Source organism: Quercus robur, chromosome 5, assembly GCF_932294415.1.
Source record: "Quercus robur chromosome 5, dhQueRobu3.1, whole genome shotgun sequence".
In the NCBI taxonomy this organism is placed as follows: domain Eukaryota; kingdom Viridiplantae; phylum Streptophyta; class Magnoliopsida; order Fagales; family Fagaceae; genus Quercus; species Quercus robur.
The window spans coordinates 80,136,860-80,154,802 of NC_065538.1; the positions used below are offsets into that span (position 1 = coordinate 80,136,860).

The following is a 17,943-nucleotide window of genomic DNA, read 5'->3' on the forward strand; positions in this document are numbered from 1 at the left end:
GGTTGAGAAGTTAGAAGAGATACCCCTTGACAGTTCCGATCCCGGCCGGACGACCAAAATTGGAACACTCGCTAACCCCACGGTCCGTCAGGAGCTCATAACCTTCCTCAGATGCAATCAAGACGTATTCGCATGGGGTCATGAAGATATGCCGGGAATAGACCCTTCAGTCATGGTGCACAGGTTGAATGTGTCGCCCGCCTTTCCACCTATCAGACAAAAGAAGAGGGTGTTTGCCCCCGAGCGAGACCGAGCCATAGCAGAGGAAGTCAGAAAGCTACAGGAAGCGAGCTTCATTAGGGAAGTATACTATCCCGACTGGTTAGCAAATGTATTAATGGTCAAAAAAGCGAGCGGGAAATGGCGGATGTGTGTGGACTTCACTGACCTTAACAAGGCCTGCCCCAAGGATAGCTACCCCCTCCCGAGGGTTGATGTCCTAGTAGACTCTACAGCCCGACACCAGTTGCTGAGCTTCATGGACGCTTTCTCGGGGTACAACCAAATCCGAATGCATGAAGCCGACCAGGAGAAAACGTCGTTCGTGACCAGCCAAGGCCTCTTCTGTTACAAGGTCATGCCCTTCGGCCTGAAGAATGCGAGCGCAACATACCAAAGGCTCATGAACAAAATGTTCGCGCAACAGATTGGGAGGAATGTCCAGGTCTACGTAGACGACATGCTAGTCAAAAGCCGAAGGGAGGAAGATCATCTAGGAGATCTCAAAGAAACATTCGACACACTTCGCTCATACAACATGAAGCTCAATCCGGGGAAATGTGCCTTTGGAGTGACGGCAGGAAAATTCTTGGGATTCATGGTATCTCAAAGGGGAATCGAGGCGAACCCGGACAAGATTCGGGCCATTATGGATATGGCACCACCAAGAAATGTGAAGGAGGTGCAAAGCCTCAATGGAAAGATAGCGGCGCTGAACAGGTTCGTGTCAAGGGCGACGGACAAATGCTTGCCCTTCTTCCGAACATTAAAGAAATCCTTCGAGTGGACTGACAAATGCCAGCAAGCCTTCGAAGAATTAAAGGCTTACCTCTCCTCCCCACCATTGCTAAGCCCGTCGCAGCCGGGAGAAGAACTTTTCCTCTATCTTGCCGTCTCCCCCGCAGCCGTTAGCGCGGCCCTGGTCAGAGAAGAAGAGAAAGTGCAAAAACCCGTGTACTACGCAAGCCGAGCGCTTCACGGTGCCGAAGAAAGATACCCGCCCATGGAGAAACTTGCCTTCGCATTAGTTACGGCAGCCCGTAAACTCAAACCATACTTCCAAGCTCATACTGTAAACGTCCTGACTGACAAGCCCTTACGACGGGCAATGAGCAGCCCCGAGGCTGCGGGACGATTGGCGCTATGGGCTATAGAGCTGAGCGAATTTGACATTCAGTACCGCCCGCGGACCGCCATCAAGGGACAGATCGTCGCCGACTTTATAGCTGAGTTCACTCATGACGAAGACAAGGGGGCAGCAGAGTCCCCTCAATGGAGCATATATACGGACGGATCGTCCAACAGGCAAGCTGCAGGGGCCAGCATTTTGCTACTATCGCCCGAAGGAGACACCATCGAATGTATGGTCCGTCTCGACTTCCCTGCCACCAATAATGAATCGGAGTATGAGGCTCTGATAGCGGGACTTGACCTCGCCAAAGCAGCAGGGGCCGCGAGGGTAGTCATCCACTGCGATTCACAGGTCATCACTAACCAAATAAACGGAGACTACGATTGCAAGGGCGAAAAGATGAAAAGGTACCTTGATGAAGTAAGGACGAGGGTGGGTGACCTAGAAGCCAAAGTCGTCCAGATTCCCAGAGAAGGAAACGAAAGGGCCGACCGTCTCGCAAAGGCCGCTTCAGCTGAACAAATGGTCATCCCTGGTAATGTACTCTCTTTCGTACAGCTTTCCCCGCTAATAGATCTCAGCAACATGCAGGAAGTATGCTCCGATAGTAGCTGGACAGCGCCGTTAGTTTCGTACCTAAAAAACGGGGTCTTACCAGACGAGAAGGAAGCCGCAAGGAAACTTAAAATCCAGGCGGCGAGGTTCGTCCTGATAAAAGACGACCTGTATAAAAGAGGTTTCTCCCGACCATATCTGAGATGCTTGGGTACGGAAGAGACAGACTACGTCATGAGAGAAGTACATGAAGGAATCTGCGGAAACCACTCAGGGTCTAGATCGTTGGTACACAAGCTTGTGTGAGCAGGATATTATTGGCCTACCATGCAGAAGGATGCCGAAGCCTATGTCAGGGCCTGCGACAAATGCCAAAGGTTCAGCAATATTATTAGACAACCAACCGAAGAGCTGACCCCGATGACAGCCCCATGGCCGTTCGCACAGTGGGGATTAGATATTATGGGACCATTCCCTACAGCCGTACGACAGCTAAAATTCCTGGTAGTAGGCATCGACTATTTCACAAAATGGGTGGAAGCTGAAGCTTTGGCAACGATTACAGAAAAGAACGTGCGGAGCTTTGTCTGGAGATGTATCATATGCAGGTTTGGCATTCCTAGAGTCTTTGTCTCGGACAACGGGAGACAATTCGACAACGACCCCTTCCGGGATTTTTGCTCACAGTTAGGAATAAAGAACCACTACTCCTCCCCCGCCCACCCTCAAGCTAATGGACAGGTCGAAGTCACGAACCGATCCTTGCTCAAGATTATCAAGACTCGGCTCGAGGGGGCAAAGGGTATATAGCCCGAAGAATTGCCAAGTATACTATGGGCATACAGGACGACGGCAAGAACACCCACGGGAGAGACACCGTTCCGACTGACGTACGGAAGCGAAGCAGTTATCCCAGCCGAAGTTGGACTCACAAGCTACAGGGTGCACAACCATGATGAGAACAAAAACGACGAGGCTATGCGACTACAGCTCGACCTAGTGGACGAGATCAGAGCAGCAGCAGAACAAAGGCTCGCCAGGTACCAGGACCGCATGGCCAAACACTACAACTCTCGAGTCCGACATAGAGACTTCCAAGTTGGAGACCTTGTTCTTAGAAAGGTCATGGGTGCCGCTAGGGACCCTACTCAAGGGAAACTCGGCCCCAATTGGGAAGGACCTTACCGAGTTACATCGTGGCAGAGAAAAGGTACTTACCACCTAGAGACATTGGAAGGACAGAAGCTACCACACCCATGGAACGCCGAACACCTACGGAAGTATTACCAATAGGAGCGACAGCATGAAGACCGACCTATTTTTGTTATTCCAGCAAACTTTAGTTTTACTCCTCGGATTTATCATTTACTTCAGTTTTTTCTTTTCTTGCAACAAATACTTTTTAGCCCGAAGGGTAGGATTCGGTTTTAATTACTTTTATTTAAATGCATGCCAATAAGAGGAGTTTATTCAGAAATTGCTGGAGTATTTATTCTTTCTACAGTTCACTAATCTCATATTCTAGGACGACTAAGTCCACAACACAAGGTCCTAAAAACTGACGGACCAGAAAGATGTCAAATGACATCAAGGCCAAGGCCAAGAAGCTGACGGTCCGAAAAGGCCAAAAGCTAAAAGGCTGACGGTTCAATAAGATGGAACAACCATCATATGGACAAGGTCCTCAAAACTGACGGACCGAGAAAAAATATGTCAAAAGACATCAACGCCTAAAAACTGACGGACCAAAAAAAATGTCAAATGACATCAAGGCCAAGGCCAAGAAGCTGACGGTCCGAAAAGGCCAAAAGCTAAAATGCTGACGGTCCAATAAGATGGAACAACCATCATATGGACAAGGTCCTCAAAACTGACGGACCGAGAAAAAAGATGTCAAAAGACATCGAACGCCTGAAAACCAACGGTCATAAAGCTGACGGGGTTTTCAACAGTTGAAAGAACTGACGTATTCCAAGCAGACGGGAATTTTTAAAGAGATAAAAGCTACCGAAATGAAATACATGTGCAACTGTACATAAACGACAAAGGCACTTAAACATGGTTCGAAATGAAATACATGTGCAAATGTACATAAACGACAAAGGCACTTAAACATGGTTTAAAACTACAACTGTTTAAAAATTACAACTGTTTTCCAAAAAAAAATTTAAAAGCAACAGTTTTATACATGGCTACAATTAAGCAGCAGGAACGTCAGTAGGGTTGCCGTCAGCCTGATGATCTTCAACATCCACGATCACGGCTGGAGAATCAGAAGCTGTAGGGTTAGCGGCAGGCTGTGCCAGGACTACACTGCCGTCATGCTCCGGAGTAGGGCCAGGCTGAGGAGAGCCGTCGTCTCCATCATCCATTGTGATCCCAGACAAGTCCAGCTCCGGGAAGGCTGACGCGACCTGTCGAAGGCAATCATCGAACCTAGTGCCGTAATACTGACCACATGAGTTGATAAAAGACTGCGACGCTTTGAAGTCTCTAATCGCGTCAGTCCCCGCCGTCTGTAACTTCTCCTCCAGAACCGTCACTTCTCCTTGGAGCTTGTCGTTCTGGCCACTGATCGCCGTCAGTTTTTCCTTAACCTCCTGCAGCTCTTGGTTAAGGAGACGGACGGCTTCCTTGTACTGAGCCTGCTGATTCAACAGGTTCCTGTTGTGGCTACGAACTCGGTTGACGACCCCCTCCTTCGCCACACAACGGTCACGAAGGGCCTTGACACGAACCAAGGCCTAAAAGAACGTATCCGTCAGTTAAAAAGTACACCAAAACAAGATACGGCATGTTCAACCCAAAAATGTGAGAAACCTACCCTGGAGAGATCAAAGAGGGTCGACGCCCCTAAATCCTCCGTCCCCACTTGGTCACAGGGCTCCATGTTCGTCGGCTTTATCAGAGATTCAACCTCCCCGACGGCATATTCCTTGTGGGTTAGGAGACGGCACGGACCCTCGTTGACGGGACCAGTGGAAGTCATCACCCCCTTTCCCGCGCCATGGCCAGACTTCGGAGGGGACTTTTCCGTCAATGGTTCGTCTGCAGGAGTGACGGCAGTCTTTTTTGATGGACGGCCGTCACTCCCGTCAGGTTTCCTCTTCGCCACTTTGGCGACGGCCTTGGGGGTTGACGAGGCTTCCCCCCCTGCTTCCTTGGCCTTCCTCTCTTCCTTCTGACGGGCTGCGGCGGCCCGTATCCTTTGCTTTGCGGATTCCATCTCTACAACACAAAGAAAGACTGTTAGGAAAAGTGACGGAAAAAATTAAACTGACGGAAAATAAAAGTCTACTCACGACGGTGCGCAAACTCTTCCAACCTACGAGCTTCCGCTGACGGATCTGGACCCCCACAGTATAAGTGGAGGGTGTCAAGGGTGATCAAATCCCTGCACTTACGGTCTTCCAAAGGGATTTCGAGAATCCGTTGGATGAACTCCTTCTGCTCGTCAGTTATATGCGGACGGGTATAAGCTGAAATAAATAAGAAGTGTTAGTACCATCACCTCAAAAAACGCACAAGCCTCATGGTTGACGGGATTAACTTGAATCCCTGACAAAGGCCCAGGTGTTGTCAAAGTAACCGCGGGCCATCGTCGCCCACTCCTCCTGACGGCAGACCCAGTCCGTCCCTTCAACAAAAAAATACCTACTCTTTCAGTTCCTATTTGAGTCTGGCATATCTGACACTAGCAGTAGCCCTTTCTCCCGGGCATTAAAGTGATACGTCCCCTTAGACGAGGCGATGTGGTGAGGCCTATAACAATAAAAGAATTCTCCTAGGGTAAGCTGACGGTGTCCTCCACTAAGACTGCCCCATAGGATTTCAGCTCCTATAAAAGTCCTCCAGGCGTTTGGGGCAACCTGGGTGACGGATATTCCAAGGAAGTCAGCTAGTTGACGGTGCAGAGCCGTCAACGGTAACCTCAAGCCCGCAGCAAACATGGCATCATACATGCCGACGTCAGCTGTCCTCCCGGAGTAACACCTCTCACCCTCTCTAGGGAGACGGATGGGGATGTGGTCTGGGATTTGGTAACGAACCCACAACTCCCTAAAAACTTTACCACTCATCCCAGGCAAAAATTTGTTGACGGCCCAATCCTCAGGAAGAATGAAGGGACGGTTATCTCCAGGACCCTCCGAGGTTCCTTCACTAGATCTCTCATCCCCGTCACTATCCTCCCCGTCAACATCCATTCCATCCCCGTCATTTTCATCCCCTCTTCCCTCATCCTCATCTCCCTCGGCAAAACTCTCATCGCCGTCAGGAGATTGGGCTAACGACTCTCTCTCTGACGGGAGGGAGAAGTCTGACTCGTTTCCAGAACCAAAGGTTTCGTCGTAGCCCGCTCCTTCGCAGACTGACGACTCATCACAAGACGCGTCACTCGACATCTGACTACCTACAAGTGACGGGCTCAAACTAAGTACCTAGGCTGACGGCCTTACTAATGAGGCAAAAATAAAAAAGAAAAAGAAGGAAGGAGAGAGAAGATGAAAACTTACCGGTATGGAGGCCTTCTGGATGGCTCTAGAGACAGCAACGGATAAGCCGACGGAAGTGAAGCTGACGAAAGGTGGGCGACGATCTTTCTCTCCACAAGATCAGCAAGGTTGAAATAGTGAAAAATGACTGGAAAGCGCTGTTTATATATGGAAAAAATGGCGCGGAAGACGAAGCGACGTCTCGTCAGAAGTGAAGCCAATAGGAACGAGCCACCTGTCCAAGGCATTAAATGCACAAATCCACGCAAACGATATTCCTGCCTCTTTTGAAAACAAACTCCATAACCCGTCAGTACAGAGTCTGACGGAGGTATGGAGTAGGGGGCAAGTGATGAGGATAAAATTATGCTGACAAAGGTGACGGGACAAACTTGACAAAGGTGACGGTACAGACCTGACAAGGGTGACGGGACATACTTGACAAGGGTGACGAGATGGTTTTGCCGTCAGCATTCCTTCAAGGCTGACGGTGACCTGAACTAAAAGAACTCCACATAGGGCCGAACATCCTGAAGTTGACGGGATAAGCGTAGACTGACGGGATAACATAAGCTGACGGCGTCAGTCTATGGAATGTTTGTTCTGCACGTTTACGTGTACAAGTAAATAACTTGCTCCCTACGTTTCATGAAACCTAAGGACTCCTATATGGAAAGAATCCCGTAAAATACGCCCAAGAAGACTCCTATAAGGAAAAGACTTCTACTCCAAGGAAAAGAGGGGCAGCCCTCGCTACTATAAAAACCCAAGCACCCTCACAAACCAAGGTACGCATAATTTACCCTCTCTAGCACTCTAGAGCAGTGAGAATATTTCTAACTTGACCTTCGGAGGGTGTTTGGCCGGTACCACACCGGTACTCCCCGCTAGGTTATTCCTTTTCGTTGTGCAGGTGCCATTTGCGATCGTACGAGGAACGTGTGACTCACTGGTGGTATTATTTCCGGCATCATCAAGAAAAAACAAGATTTTATTGTTCTTTTTTTATTTATTTATTTATTTTTTTTTTTTTTTTATTATAATTATCTCTCTTGGACCCTTTATTCCTATAAGTATGAGATAATAGGGAACAATGTATGCTATCATTCTCTGGTTTAGTTACTGAGCTAGATAGGGGTAAATGGTTTCTGATAGTATATATATTTTTGATAGAATTATGTTATTGTTACTAGGTCCTCTACCGGATCACCCTCGTTGTCAAATGGCAAAATTGGGAGATCTTTGGGTGGAGAGGCGGTAGTTTCACAAAGTTGCTGATTTTCCTCAAACATGGGTGGTTAAAAGCCTGTTTAAAGTTGAATTGAAAGGATTTGAGATTTTGATGGAGGAAGGGGGCCTAACCTGAGAATTTACAAAAGAGGAAGATTCCATCTTCATTCTATTTTCTTGGGCAGAGATGGAGCATGGTGGCTCCTGAAACGTCTATAGGAGCTAATAACACTGGAATGATACTTGGATTTTTTTTTTTTTTTTTGGTTTGTTTGTTTGTTGATAAATGCTACCTGGGGTTCATTAGATCAAAAGGGAAGCTTTTCTGCACTTTTTTTGCTTGTGACAAAGAAGCTTTAATGGAGAACTATATGAGATTGAATAATTGCATAATGTGTTGGGATGTCATGTTTTACTAGACTTGTCCAGGATTGAGGGTTGGAGATGTTATGCTTGTTCCTGGGCCTTCTTTATTCCTCCAAAGTTAAAAGGGATGAAGTAGAATGACTGTTGATTTCCTACTAAGAGCGGTGTTTTTGAGGTAAAATACTACTCCCTCCGTCCCACTTTGTTTGTCCTCTATTCTATTTTGGGATGTCCCAAAATATTGTCCTGTTTCTAAAAATAAAAATCATTAATTTACTAATGTTCCTATTATACCCCTATTTTATTAATAATTCAATTTTTTGATAAATTTATTTAAGGGTAGTTTTGGAAATTTTTATATTTTTAAAAGGTAGACAAGACAATAAATGATGTCTCCTTAAAAAGTTTGACTTTTCAAACAGGACAAACAAAGTGGGACGGAGGGAGTATTTTAAGGTCCTTTATAACAGATTTCCCCACTTCTTTCCATGGAAAAGCATTTGGAGGAGAAGGGCCCCATAAGAGTAGATTTCTTTCACATGGACAACTATTAGAGGGAAGACTCTCAGTATGGATAATAATCTTCAGAAGAGAAATATCTGCAGTGTACATATCAAATAGATATATTTGCGTTGTAGAGTAGTGTTGCATGTGTAAGAGAAGTGGGGAGTCCTTAGATCAACTGCTCCTACATTGTGATTTTGCTTATAATCTATGGTCTTTGGTGTTTTGTTTGTTTGGACTCCATTGAGTTATGCTGAAATGGGTTATGGTCTGCTAGCTTATTGGAAACGGGTTCTGGTAGGCATCATAGTGCTGAATTGTAGAGGAGAGAGGGGAGGGTGGGGGGGGGGGGGGGGGTGGCAGTTTCCTTATTCATTATGTGGACTGTCTGGAGAAAACACAGTCAACGTATATTCAAAAGGGTTGAAAGTTCGTTGTTGGAGATAAAATCATTGTATGTACATCCTTTGTATGATTGGATGGCTGCTTTAAGTGGTCGCTCTTTTTCTAGTTGTATGTAACTTTCAATGATGTTTGTAGCCTCCCTACTACACTTCCTGTTTACATGGGGAACATTTCCATTTTTCCTTTTCAATTACTTATCAAAAAAAAAAAAAAAGAAAAAAAAGAAAATTGGGCCAATTTATCTGTCAATGTTCTCCTTGCATTCAATAAAAGTATTGTGGTTTGTCTCAAATCTGTTGGGTGGTAGTCTCTGATATGTATGCTGAGATATTTCTTTTGTTTTGGGTTTTGTTGATGTTCTGACTTTGTCTGATTGTGTTTGCTGCTGTCTTGGTGTGCAATGTAGGAGAGAAGAAGTTTTTAATTTGGGATATTGTAGGTGAATCAGAAAGAGGTGCTATAAGTACACCTTCATTTCAATTTCCATTATTTTCCTTTTATTGAGTTTTCTGAAAGATGTATTGTCTAACCTTGCTAGATTGAGAATGTATGATCAATAGAGATTGAGAGTTTATTTATGTTATGGAATAAAGGATTATTGGGTTGATTCGGTTGAATGTGAACCCAATATAGATGATTGCAGTTGCTGCCAAAATCTTGTGTCACATTTTAGTGCTAAGCAAAATGTAGACTTTTGCATAATAATGCAGCCTATTCCTTCTGGTAATTCCCTGCCACCTTTGTTTCAAAAGATTTATGAAACAAGGTTGCTAGAGAAGACATGATTGCATATTAACTAGCTAATGATGCAGCCCCATATAAAGGGGAATGGCAATAAATGACGTGTTTAGCCAACCTCAAAGAGTTGAATTAGATTTATTAATTTGAGACGACTTTAATTAATTTTATTAATAAATTGTAATTTATATTTATTTGAAAGTGAAGTTATAATTGAAGTTATTTCTTTCCTTTGTGATAGGAACTTCTGGATTTTTTTCCCTTTATTATTCTACTAAATAATGAATGCATCAGTAAATTACCTGAATGCTGTAACTGACAACCTATTGTCAAGATTCTCTATTAGGTTAACTTTATAGTTCCATAGGGGTGGAGACGATAGTGAGTTTAACTAAATTTATCTAGTTGATTAGGATTCAAGGATAGGTTTTTATTAATGAATATTTAGAGCTTTTTATAAATAGAATATGTTTTGACTCTATTACAGATAGCATCACATATGAATTAGTAAAGTCATAATGCTCTTAATAATGATTAAATTCCCTCTTAGGCCTTTAAGTTGGTAAAGTATCTGATATGATGCATGAACAATGGCAGCTGTATAACGAAGTATGTTGTACTCAACTTTGTAATATCATTTGCTTGGGGTTGTTAAAGAGGGAATAAGTGGGAGATTGGGCGTTTGTAGCATACAACTCTTGGATGAAATTATCGTTTTTCAATAACTTTATCTCTTTTCTGACATTACTTTCTCTTGTTGATTGGTTTCTGGCTTTAGAATGCTTTGACTCAAAGTGTACTAATCTTCTCTCTCAGCTCAAGTATGGGAAAAATGTTGACCAATAGAGATGCATCTTTAAAGGTCTTAGAGATATTGAATGGATCAGATTCTAGAAACATTCTGGTAAAAATGCTGCTTCAAGGTTATGAGCCAAATCAGGAACCTTATCTCTCAATGATGCTTCAAGCACATTATGATAACCTCTTGTCTGATTTGAAAAGTAGATGTCGAATATTTGTCCCAAAGGGTCGGATCCTGGTTGGTTGCTTGGACGAAACCGGTATTTTAAATTATGGCCAAGTGTATGTCCGCATTACCATGTCAAAAGCAGAACTGCAATCTGGGGATCAGAGTTTCTTCCGGAAGGTGGATGAGACAACATGTATAATAGTAGGGAAGGTTGTTGTGACCAAAAACCCTTGTCTTCACCCAGGAGACATCAGAGTTCTTGAGGCTATCTATGTAGTGGAATTAGAGGAAAAGGGTCTGGTGGATTGCCTTATCTTCCCTCAGAATGGACAACGGTATACATCACATCTCTAGATTAATTGTTTTTTAATTTACATTTTTGGATTAGAGTCGGCAATTATCATGGCTGCACCAGATATGGTATGTTAGTGAAGTGCAATTATTAGAACCATTGCGTTGCTCAACCTTTATTTTACCACAACGATTTGACAAGATCATGAAAAACTCATCTTCCTACTTTGACCATTTCAGTTTACCTTCCTAAAGTATTTAGGTCCTCAGATTGTTATATATCACAAGGATCAGGGTGACATATAGTTCTGGCATATGAACTGTAGAGTTTAAACTTGGGCATGTCCCTGTGTAGTGAAGTTAGTTAATTTCATATTATGGATATGTTAATATTCACTTGGTTTTATTGGGAACTCTGTATTCCTTTCCTCGTGGAGTTCTTCTTTGTTTATTATTTTTATTAAAGAAAGTTATTTGTTGGAAGGCTTTGCTGGGTTGAGCGGAGTTTACTACCATTTTTACTACATCCTTCATGTTTTCCTAGGCAATGCATTTACATTTGATGTCATTAGTGATTGCGACAATCTAATGCCTTTCTCACAGGGGCAATTTTACCTAGTATCCTGGTTAGCAACTACTCTTGAAACCCACTTTCCCTTGCCAGGAAAAGGAAATTTTCATTTCATTAGTGATTGTGACAATCTCTTGCCTCTCACAGGAGCAGTTTTACTTAGCATCTTGATTTGCAACTACTTATGAAACCCACTTTCCATTACCAGGAAAAGAAAATTTTCATTTCATTCTGTCTAAACACCTGCCTGCATTTAACCTCTCATTCTTTTTAGTCACTTACCTGCACTGGGCAGTCATTTCCTACAACAATATCTTGAGCCATGTATTATTATAACAACACATAACAGGGCATGAAGGAATGGTTAGTTCTTAAACAGATAATAATTTTATCAAGAATTTGTGTCCACAGACCACATCCAAATGAATGCTCTGGTGGTGATCTTGATGGAGACCTGTACTTCATTAGCTGGGATAAAGATCTCATCCCCCATCAAACTGAGGCCCCAATGGACTACACAGGGAGACGACCTCGTATAATGGATCATGATGTGACATTAGAGGTATATTTTCTAAACTTAGTTTTACCCTATAGAGTTGAAATAGAAGTTCCAGTATATTTTTGTTATTTATTATTTGCTCTTCTCATTAGTCTGGGTGAACTTGCAGGAAATCCAAAAGTTTTTTTGTTGATTACATGATCAATGATACTTTGGGTGCCATCTCAACTGCACATTTGGTTCATGCTGACCGTGAGCCAGATAATGCCCTAAGTAAAAAATGTCTAGAGTTGGCAAACCTTCACTCAATGGCCGTCAACTTTGCAAAGACTGGTGCACCAGCTGAAATGCCCAGGGTTTGGAAACCAAAGGAGTTTCCAGATTTCATGGAGAGGGTAGACAAACCCATGTATACCTCCAACAATGTATTGGGCAAGCTCTACCGTGCCACTGTTGAATCAACCGTGCAAGAAAGGCCAAACTTGGTCCAGTTGGAGAAGTTTTCTAAAGAAACTTACGATAATGATCTTGAAGTGGATGGTTTTGAGGCCTTCCTTGAAATTGCAGAAAAACACAAAGACCAATATATAGAGAAAATGACTAGCTTAATGAAATATTATTAAGCTGAGACTGAGGATGAAATGCTAACAGGTAATCTGCGGAAACGTGCTGCATATTTGCTTCGTGATAACAGGAGATATGGTGATTTTAGGGATCGGATTTTGCTCTCAATGAAGAGGCTGCAAAATGAAACCAAAGAATGGTTTGAAATGAGTTGCAAACCGCATGAACGTCAGCAGATGGCCTCAGCATGGTATCATGTTACTTATCACCCTACTTATTACCGGGAAGACTTTAATTGCTTGAGCTTTCCATGGATTGAAGGTGACTATTTGTTAACATTAAAAAATTGAATACCGGAAAAGTTCGCATAAAAACAAGTCACAAGTAGCCAATTTGTGTTCAGGAAGAATTTAAGTTTATTATTTTCAGTTTATCATTGACAAGAATTTCGTTTGGTTCACTTTTTACTAAGTTCTAACTAGTTAAAAAAGCACTTTTCTAAGATATAAGAAGTGATGGGACTAGAGAAAAATCATAAATGTTAGGAAATTGACTAAGTCATTCATCAAGTTTTTAGTTGATACAGGTAAAAATATATTCCTGTAGGTGTTTAAATTCAGGTTACTCAATTTGGACATCTTATTTGGAATACAGATGAAGTTGTCCACACAAAATTTATCTCTTGGTGTATTAATTTTTAGAAAGCACTTGATAGGAAATTAAGTAGTTTAAGGAGATGGTAGTGGCCAAGAGCCTTGTTGTTAAAGCTAAACTAGTTAGCAACTCTTGATGTTTTCAAGACATTCAGGGTTTAAATCCTTCTCTCACCAATTGTAACTATCAATTTGTTTTTTTTGTTTTTGTTTTTTCTGTTTAAGGAGATAGTAGTAGATTTCATCATAAGTTCTAGATAATATCATTTCATGTTGTATCATCATATATTATCTTCTTTTTTGTCATAATTTACATTATACATATTAGGTTTCTGTAATAAAATAACAGTGTAGAATGTAAAGTAGATTTAGAGGAAGTCAATCTTATGATGCAATGGCATATTAGTACATTGCTCCAAATAGTATGGGGCTTTAGCTTTAGCTTTAGCGACCATCTATTTTAGTAATTGTTATTTCATTTATAGAATTAGCTCCTTCAATGGTTGTTTGGCCTTTAGTATTGCAGGTACTCTTGAAAATGAATGCAGGTTGCTTTGGTGAAGGAAGGGTTGTGTCACTACTCAACATGAAAACAATTGCCGACATGGCTGGTCGATTTGTTGCATGATCTTGCACGCACAGAAGCCCAATTTGAATGCATCTCAATACTTCATTAGCAGGATATGTCTCACCTAGTGATGGATCGACTATTTCCATGGCTTTGCCTTCTTTCCATTGGTCCCAAATCTATTAACAACATATTCATATTAGGCTAAATACAATGAAACAGGGCTATTATTGCATATCGTTATTTCCACATGTACTTACATGTCCAATCAAATTTGAGGAGGGACCATTATGATTATAGTTGGTGTTTCTTTTGCCAGTAATGATCTCCAATAGCAACACCCCAAAACTAAATACATCGGATTTTATTGAAAATAATCCTTGCATTGCATACTCGGGTGACATATAACCCCTGTTGTAATATAATGAAAAGAAAACTATTGAGCATTGCATATTATTAAACAAAAATTAAAGAAAACTATTGAGCATAGTTCATGATTAAACAAAAATTATCCAAGAAAATCCTTTGTTCAATAACATTACACATAACATTTGAACTAATAAAAGATAAAAGTAATTTTTCAAGAGCCTGGTAATTTAATTGGAAAACCTCTTGATTTTTTCAAAGGAGTGATCCAAGTTCAAATCCCCTCTCTCCCAACTATTAAGTTATCAAAAAAATAAAATGAAAAATTATTTGAAAGAAGTCAGTCATTTTTGCAAAAAGGGGTAGCAATTTGTACTCCTATCAGATATAATAATGTTAGTAGAGTAATCAGTTGAAAACTATAAACATATATATTTTTTTCTTTAACCCACTTACAATGTTCCAACAACACAATTTGTATTGGCTTCAATTTGGTCCCCACTAAAGATTCTAGCCATACCAAAATCTGAAATTTTTGGATTCAATGCAATGTCAAGTAAAACATTGCTAGCCTTTAAATCTCTATGGATAATTCTTAATCTTGAGTCTTGATGAAGATATAAGATCCCTCGAGCAATTCCACAAATAATCTCAATTCTTTTTCCCCAATCTAACCATGACCTTTTTGTTTCATCTGAATGAAGATATTTGAACTTAGATTAGTCGGCATTTGTGATTACATATAAAATCTCAATGCTAGGAATTAAGATGTTTGAATTTGGAGGACCATTTTCGTGGTCCTGAATCATGATGCTTGAAGTTTATGTGAAAGGAATACGTACCAAAAATATAAGAGTCCAAACTATTGTTTGGCAAATACTCATAAATTAACATCTTCTCTTCTCCTTGATCACAACAACCTAAAATTCTCACCAAGTTCCTGTGTTGGAGTTTAGCAATTAGCACAACTTCATTTTTGAACTGTTCTATTCCTTGTCTTGAGTTTTTTGATAGTTTTTTCACAGCTATTTCCATTCCATTTTTTAGCAAACCCTGAAATAAAAATCCATAGGTCATTTTATCATTGTACACAATTGTTGACAGAAATTCAATTCAGTTAATTATTTGGCAAACCTAATTTCACCTAATGAAGTCGTACAAGTAAAATCATTAATGCAACTAAACATTCATGATGGATTTTCCGATGCATTAACACACATGAACTAAGATTAAGCTATTTTTTTGGGTGTTGCCACAACCACTTGTATAAGGAGAATACCTTATAAACTAAGCCAAAGCCACCTTTACCAAGTAGGTTAGCAACAGAGAAATTATTTGTGGCTGCAATAATGTTTTTTAGATCAAATACTGGCAAATTTGAATCTCTTCCAGTTCCATCATGGTTCCTTCTACTTGTAGAGTCTTCTAAGCTTGGTACACGACAGGCACTAGATTCATATGAATCTGTGCTTTGCCTCTTCCCTGTTATAAAACAACTAACAAATAATTAGTTAATATGTTCATATTTGATTGATAAGAGAATGTGCAAATGGAAGGAGCCAATGCATTGGGATATAGATAGGCTGAGAGGCAAGAAATTAAAGGACAAGCATTTACGAAATTGTCTGGCTTGCTTCAATATACCATCTATGCAATGAAAATCACTCATTCGAAAGTACAAAAAAAAAAAAAGGAAAAAAAAAAAAAAAAAAAAAGAAAAGAAAAGAAAGCCCTTTTCATCTCTATATTAAATGCATTTTATAGTTTCTTTGTCCTGTTTGTTAACTCTATTTTGTAGAAGATTTTAGGAATACATTTTCCTTTAACTTCTACAAATTTGAAAATCGTCTAAGTTGAGGATTTTTTTTTTATTCTTTTTTCTTTTATCTATCTCTCTCTCTCTCTCTCTCTCTCTCTTTAATGTCTCCCATGTGAATGAACATTCCTTCTCATTCCTTTGATAAGTGAGGAGGAATGTTTATTTTCTAATAAACCTCATTCCTTTGATGAAATGGAGGTAAATATTGCTTTCATCCCTATCTTTGATAAAGGAAAAATAAAAGTTAAATAGTATATTAATAAAGTTTTATATTTCTTTACTTTCCATTCATTCTTCTATAAACTCCTAAAAGCACTAGGAAAAAAAAATCATATTCTATTTCATGTTATTCCATTCTTTTATAACTTTTCATACATTTGTAGGTTTTTTTTTTAATTTTTTTAATTATTTTTTTTTATTTTAGAAATAAGGTAGTTTTTAATTTTTTGTTACCCTTTAATTTTAAATTTACCAAAGCCTATATCTTTTAATAAATACTATGTAGATAATCTACCAAAAATAAGTAAAAGCCAAATGCACTCCTGAGTCACCTTACTAGCATTTTTTTCACTAGACTTAGCGATAAAAAATAAGTGAAAAGAAACTACAATTCAAACAAAAGACTGAGGAAAGACTTGCTTACCTCTTTTCTTCTTCATTACCAACCAATACACAATGGAGACCACAAAAAGAACCATTACTGCAACAGGAACTCCCAGAATTGCCAACATCCTTGTTTTTCGAGCAAGACCATTTTTCTTGGCATATTGAGCTAAGGTAGAAAAAAAAAAATATATATATATATATATATATATTATTCATAGTGACCTCATAAATTTGAGAAGGTAATTGAACATAAATGGTTAGTATTGAAGCAATTTTATAGGGAAACAAGAGTAAGGACTAAGGAGGAAACTATGTGCTTAAGGAGAATATGTGATTCCCTAATTGAGGTCAAAATTCACTCGTGGAAAAAAAAAAATGCGCAAACCGGTTTTCAAAACATCAACCTCAGATGGAACAAGTGTTACATATATAGCAGCGGGACAAAAGTAATGAATATAACTGCAGAAATTCTTACGATGCTAGGAATTTACAAAATGTAAACAATTTCACTTGTCAAATCGTTTCTTAAGAGTTTGAAAAAATTTAAGACAGAGAAGATAGAAATATTTTGATATTGTTTTTGGACGGTTTAACAAAACTATGTTAAATTCTTTGCAACATGCATAAAATCTGGATTCTGCTAAATATTAGAAAGTTATAGGAAATGTGAGACAGCTATTATATCATGTTAGAATAAGAAATGGTATGTTTGGTAGAATGTAATAAGAACTGTTATGTAATAGTTATTCCAATAGTTTAGCTATTCAGTAGTTTGGTTATCTTTTAATGAGTCCAAATCTTCTATTTCACTCTTCCTGCTTCACTATATACTCCACAAATAAAAACATGTCACGTGTCCATCTATTTTATTAAATGCTAAATTTATGCCTTCTATTATTTCAATTTCCTAAAATAAATAAATAAATAACCCATCCTATTTAGGTAATTGAAATAATAGAAGGCATAAATTTAGTATTTAATAAAGTAGATGGACACGTGGCATGTTTTTATTTATAGAGTATATAGTGGAGCAGGAGGAGTGGAATAGAAGATTTGGACTCCTTTTTAATACAAGGAATTGCCATTCTTTGTGAATGCCTATTTTTTAAAATGAGAAATAAGTATTCTCCTCTAAAATAGCTGTAATAGTTATTCCTTACTAGGTATAATAATTTTTAAAATTAATATATTTTCAAATAAACAAACTTTCCATATATACCTACCAATTATGAAAATAAAAATATCAAAAAATAACTAATTTCTCTCTCAATTTAAAAAATATTATTTATTATGAAATATAATTGTATAAGTAAGTTGTTTCCTAAAATACAACTTAACCAAGTTTTATTCCTAGTAATAAAGATTACTATTACTTTTTTTTCCTAATCCTCATT

The 17,943-nt window shown here is 39.8% G+C and overlaps 3 protein-coding genes across 4 annotated transcripts; 1 reads left to right on the top strand and 2 right to left on the bottom strand.

Annotated features, from left to right (window-relative positions):
* Positions 1–8,909: 8,909 nt before the first annotated feature.
* Positions 8,910–12,986, top strand: LOC126727313 (RNA-dependent RNA polymerase 2-like). 2 transcript variants are annotated; one of them, XM_050432899.1, is made up of 4 exons: positions 8,921–9,358; positions 10,459–10,947; positions 11,886–12,036; positions 12,143–12,986. In XM_050432899.1, exons 2-4 carry the CDS (start codon positions 10,466–10,468, stop codon positions 12,164–12,166), a joined length of 657 nt encoding a protein of 218 aa, XP_050288856.1. In that variant the 5' UTR covers positions 8,921–9,358; positions 10,459–10,465; the 3' UTR covers positions 12,167–12,986. The 2 variants fall into 2 exon arrangements, with proteins under 2 accessions (XP_050288855.1, XP_050288856.1); XM_050432898.1 differs by lacking the exon at positions 11,886–12,036 and having other exon boundaries at positions 8,910–9,358.
* Positions 12,987–13,634: 648 nt separating this feature from the next.
* Positions 13,635–14,162, bottom strand: LOC126728794 (receptor-like serine/threonine-protein kinase SD1-7). Its single transcript, XM_050434570.1, has 2 exons — positions 14,019–14,162; positions 13,635–13,937 (listed from the first exon to the last, which is right to left on the bottom strand). Exons 1-2 carry the CDS (start codon positions 14,160–14,162, stop codon positions 13,635–13,637), a joined length of 447 nt encoding a protein of 148 aa, XP_050290527.1.
* Positions 14,163–14,564: 402 nt separating this feature from the next.
* On the bottom strand, positions 14,565–16,674 carry LOC126728795 (G-type lectin S-receptor-like serine/threonine-protein kinase RKS1). The gene is made up of 4 exons (XM_050434572.1): positions 16,587–16,674; positions 15,404–15,606; positions 14,967–15,177; positions 14,565–14,818 (listed from the first exon to the last, which is right to left on the bottom strand). The coding sequence occupies exons 1-4, from the start codon at positions 16,672–16,674 to the stop codon at positions 14,577–14,579; spliced, it is 744 nt and encodes a 247-aa protein (XP_050290529.1). The 3' UTR covers positions 14,565–14,576.
* Between the last annotated feature and the right edge of the window lie 1,269 nt (positions 16,675–17,943).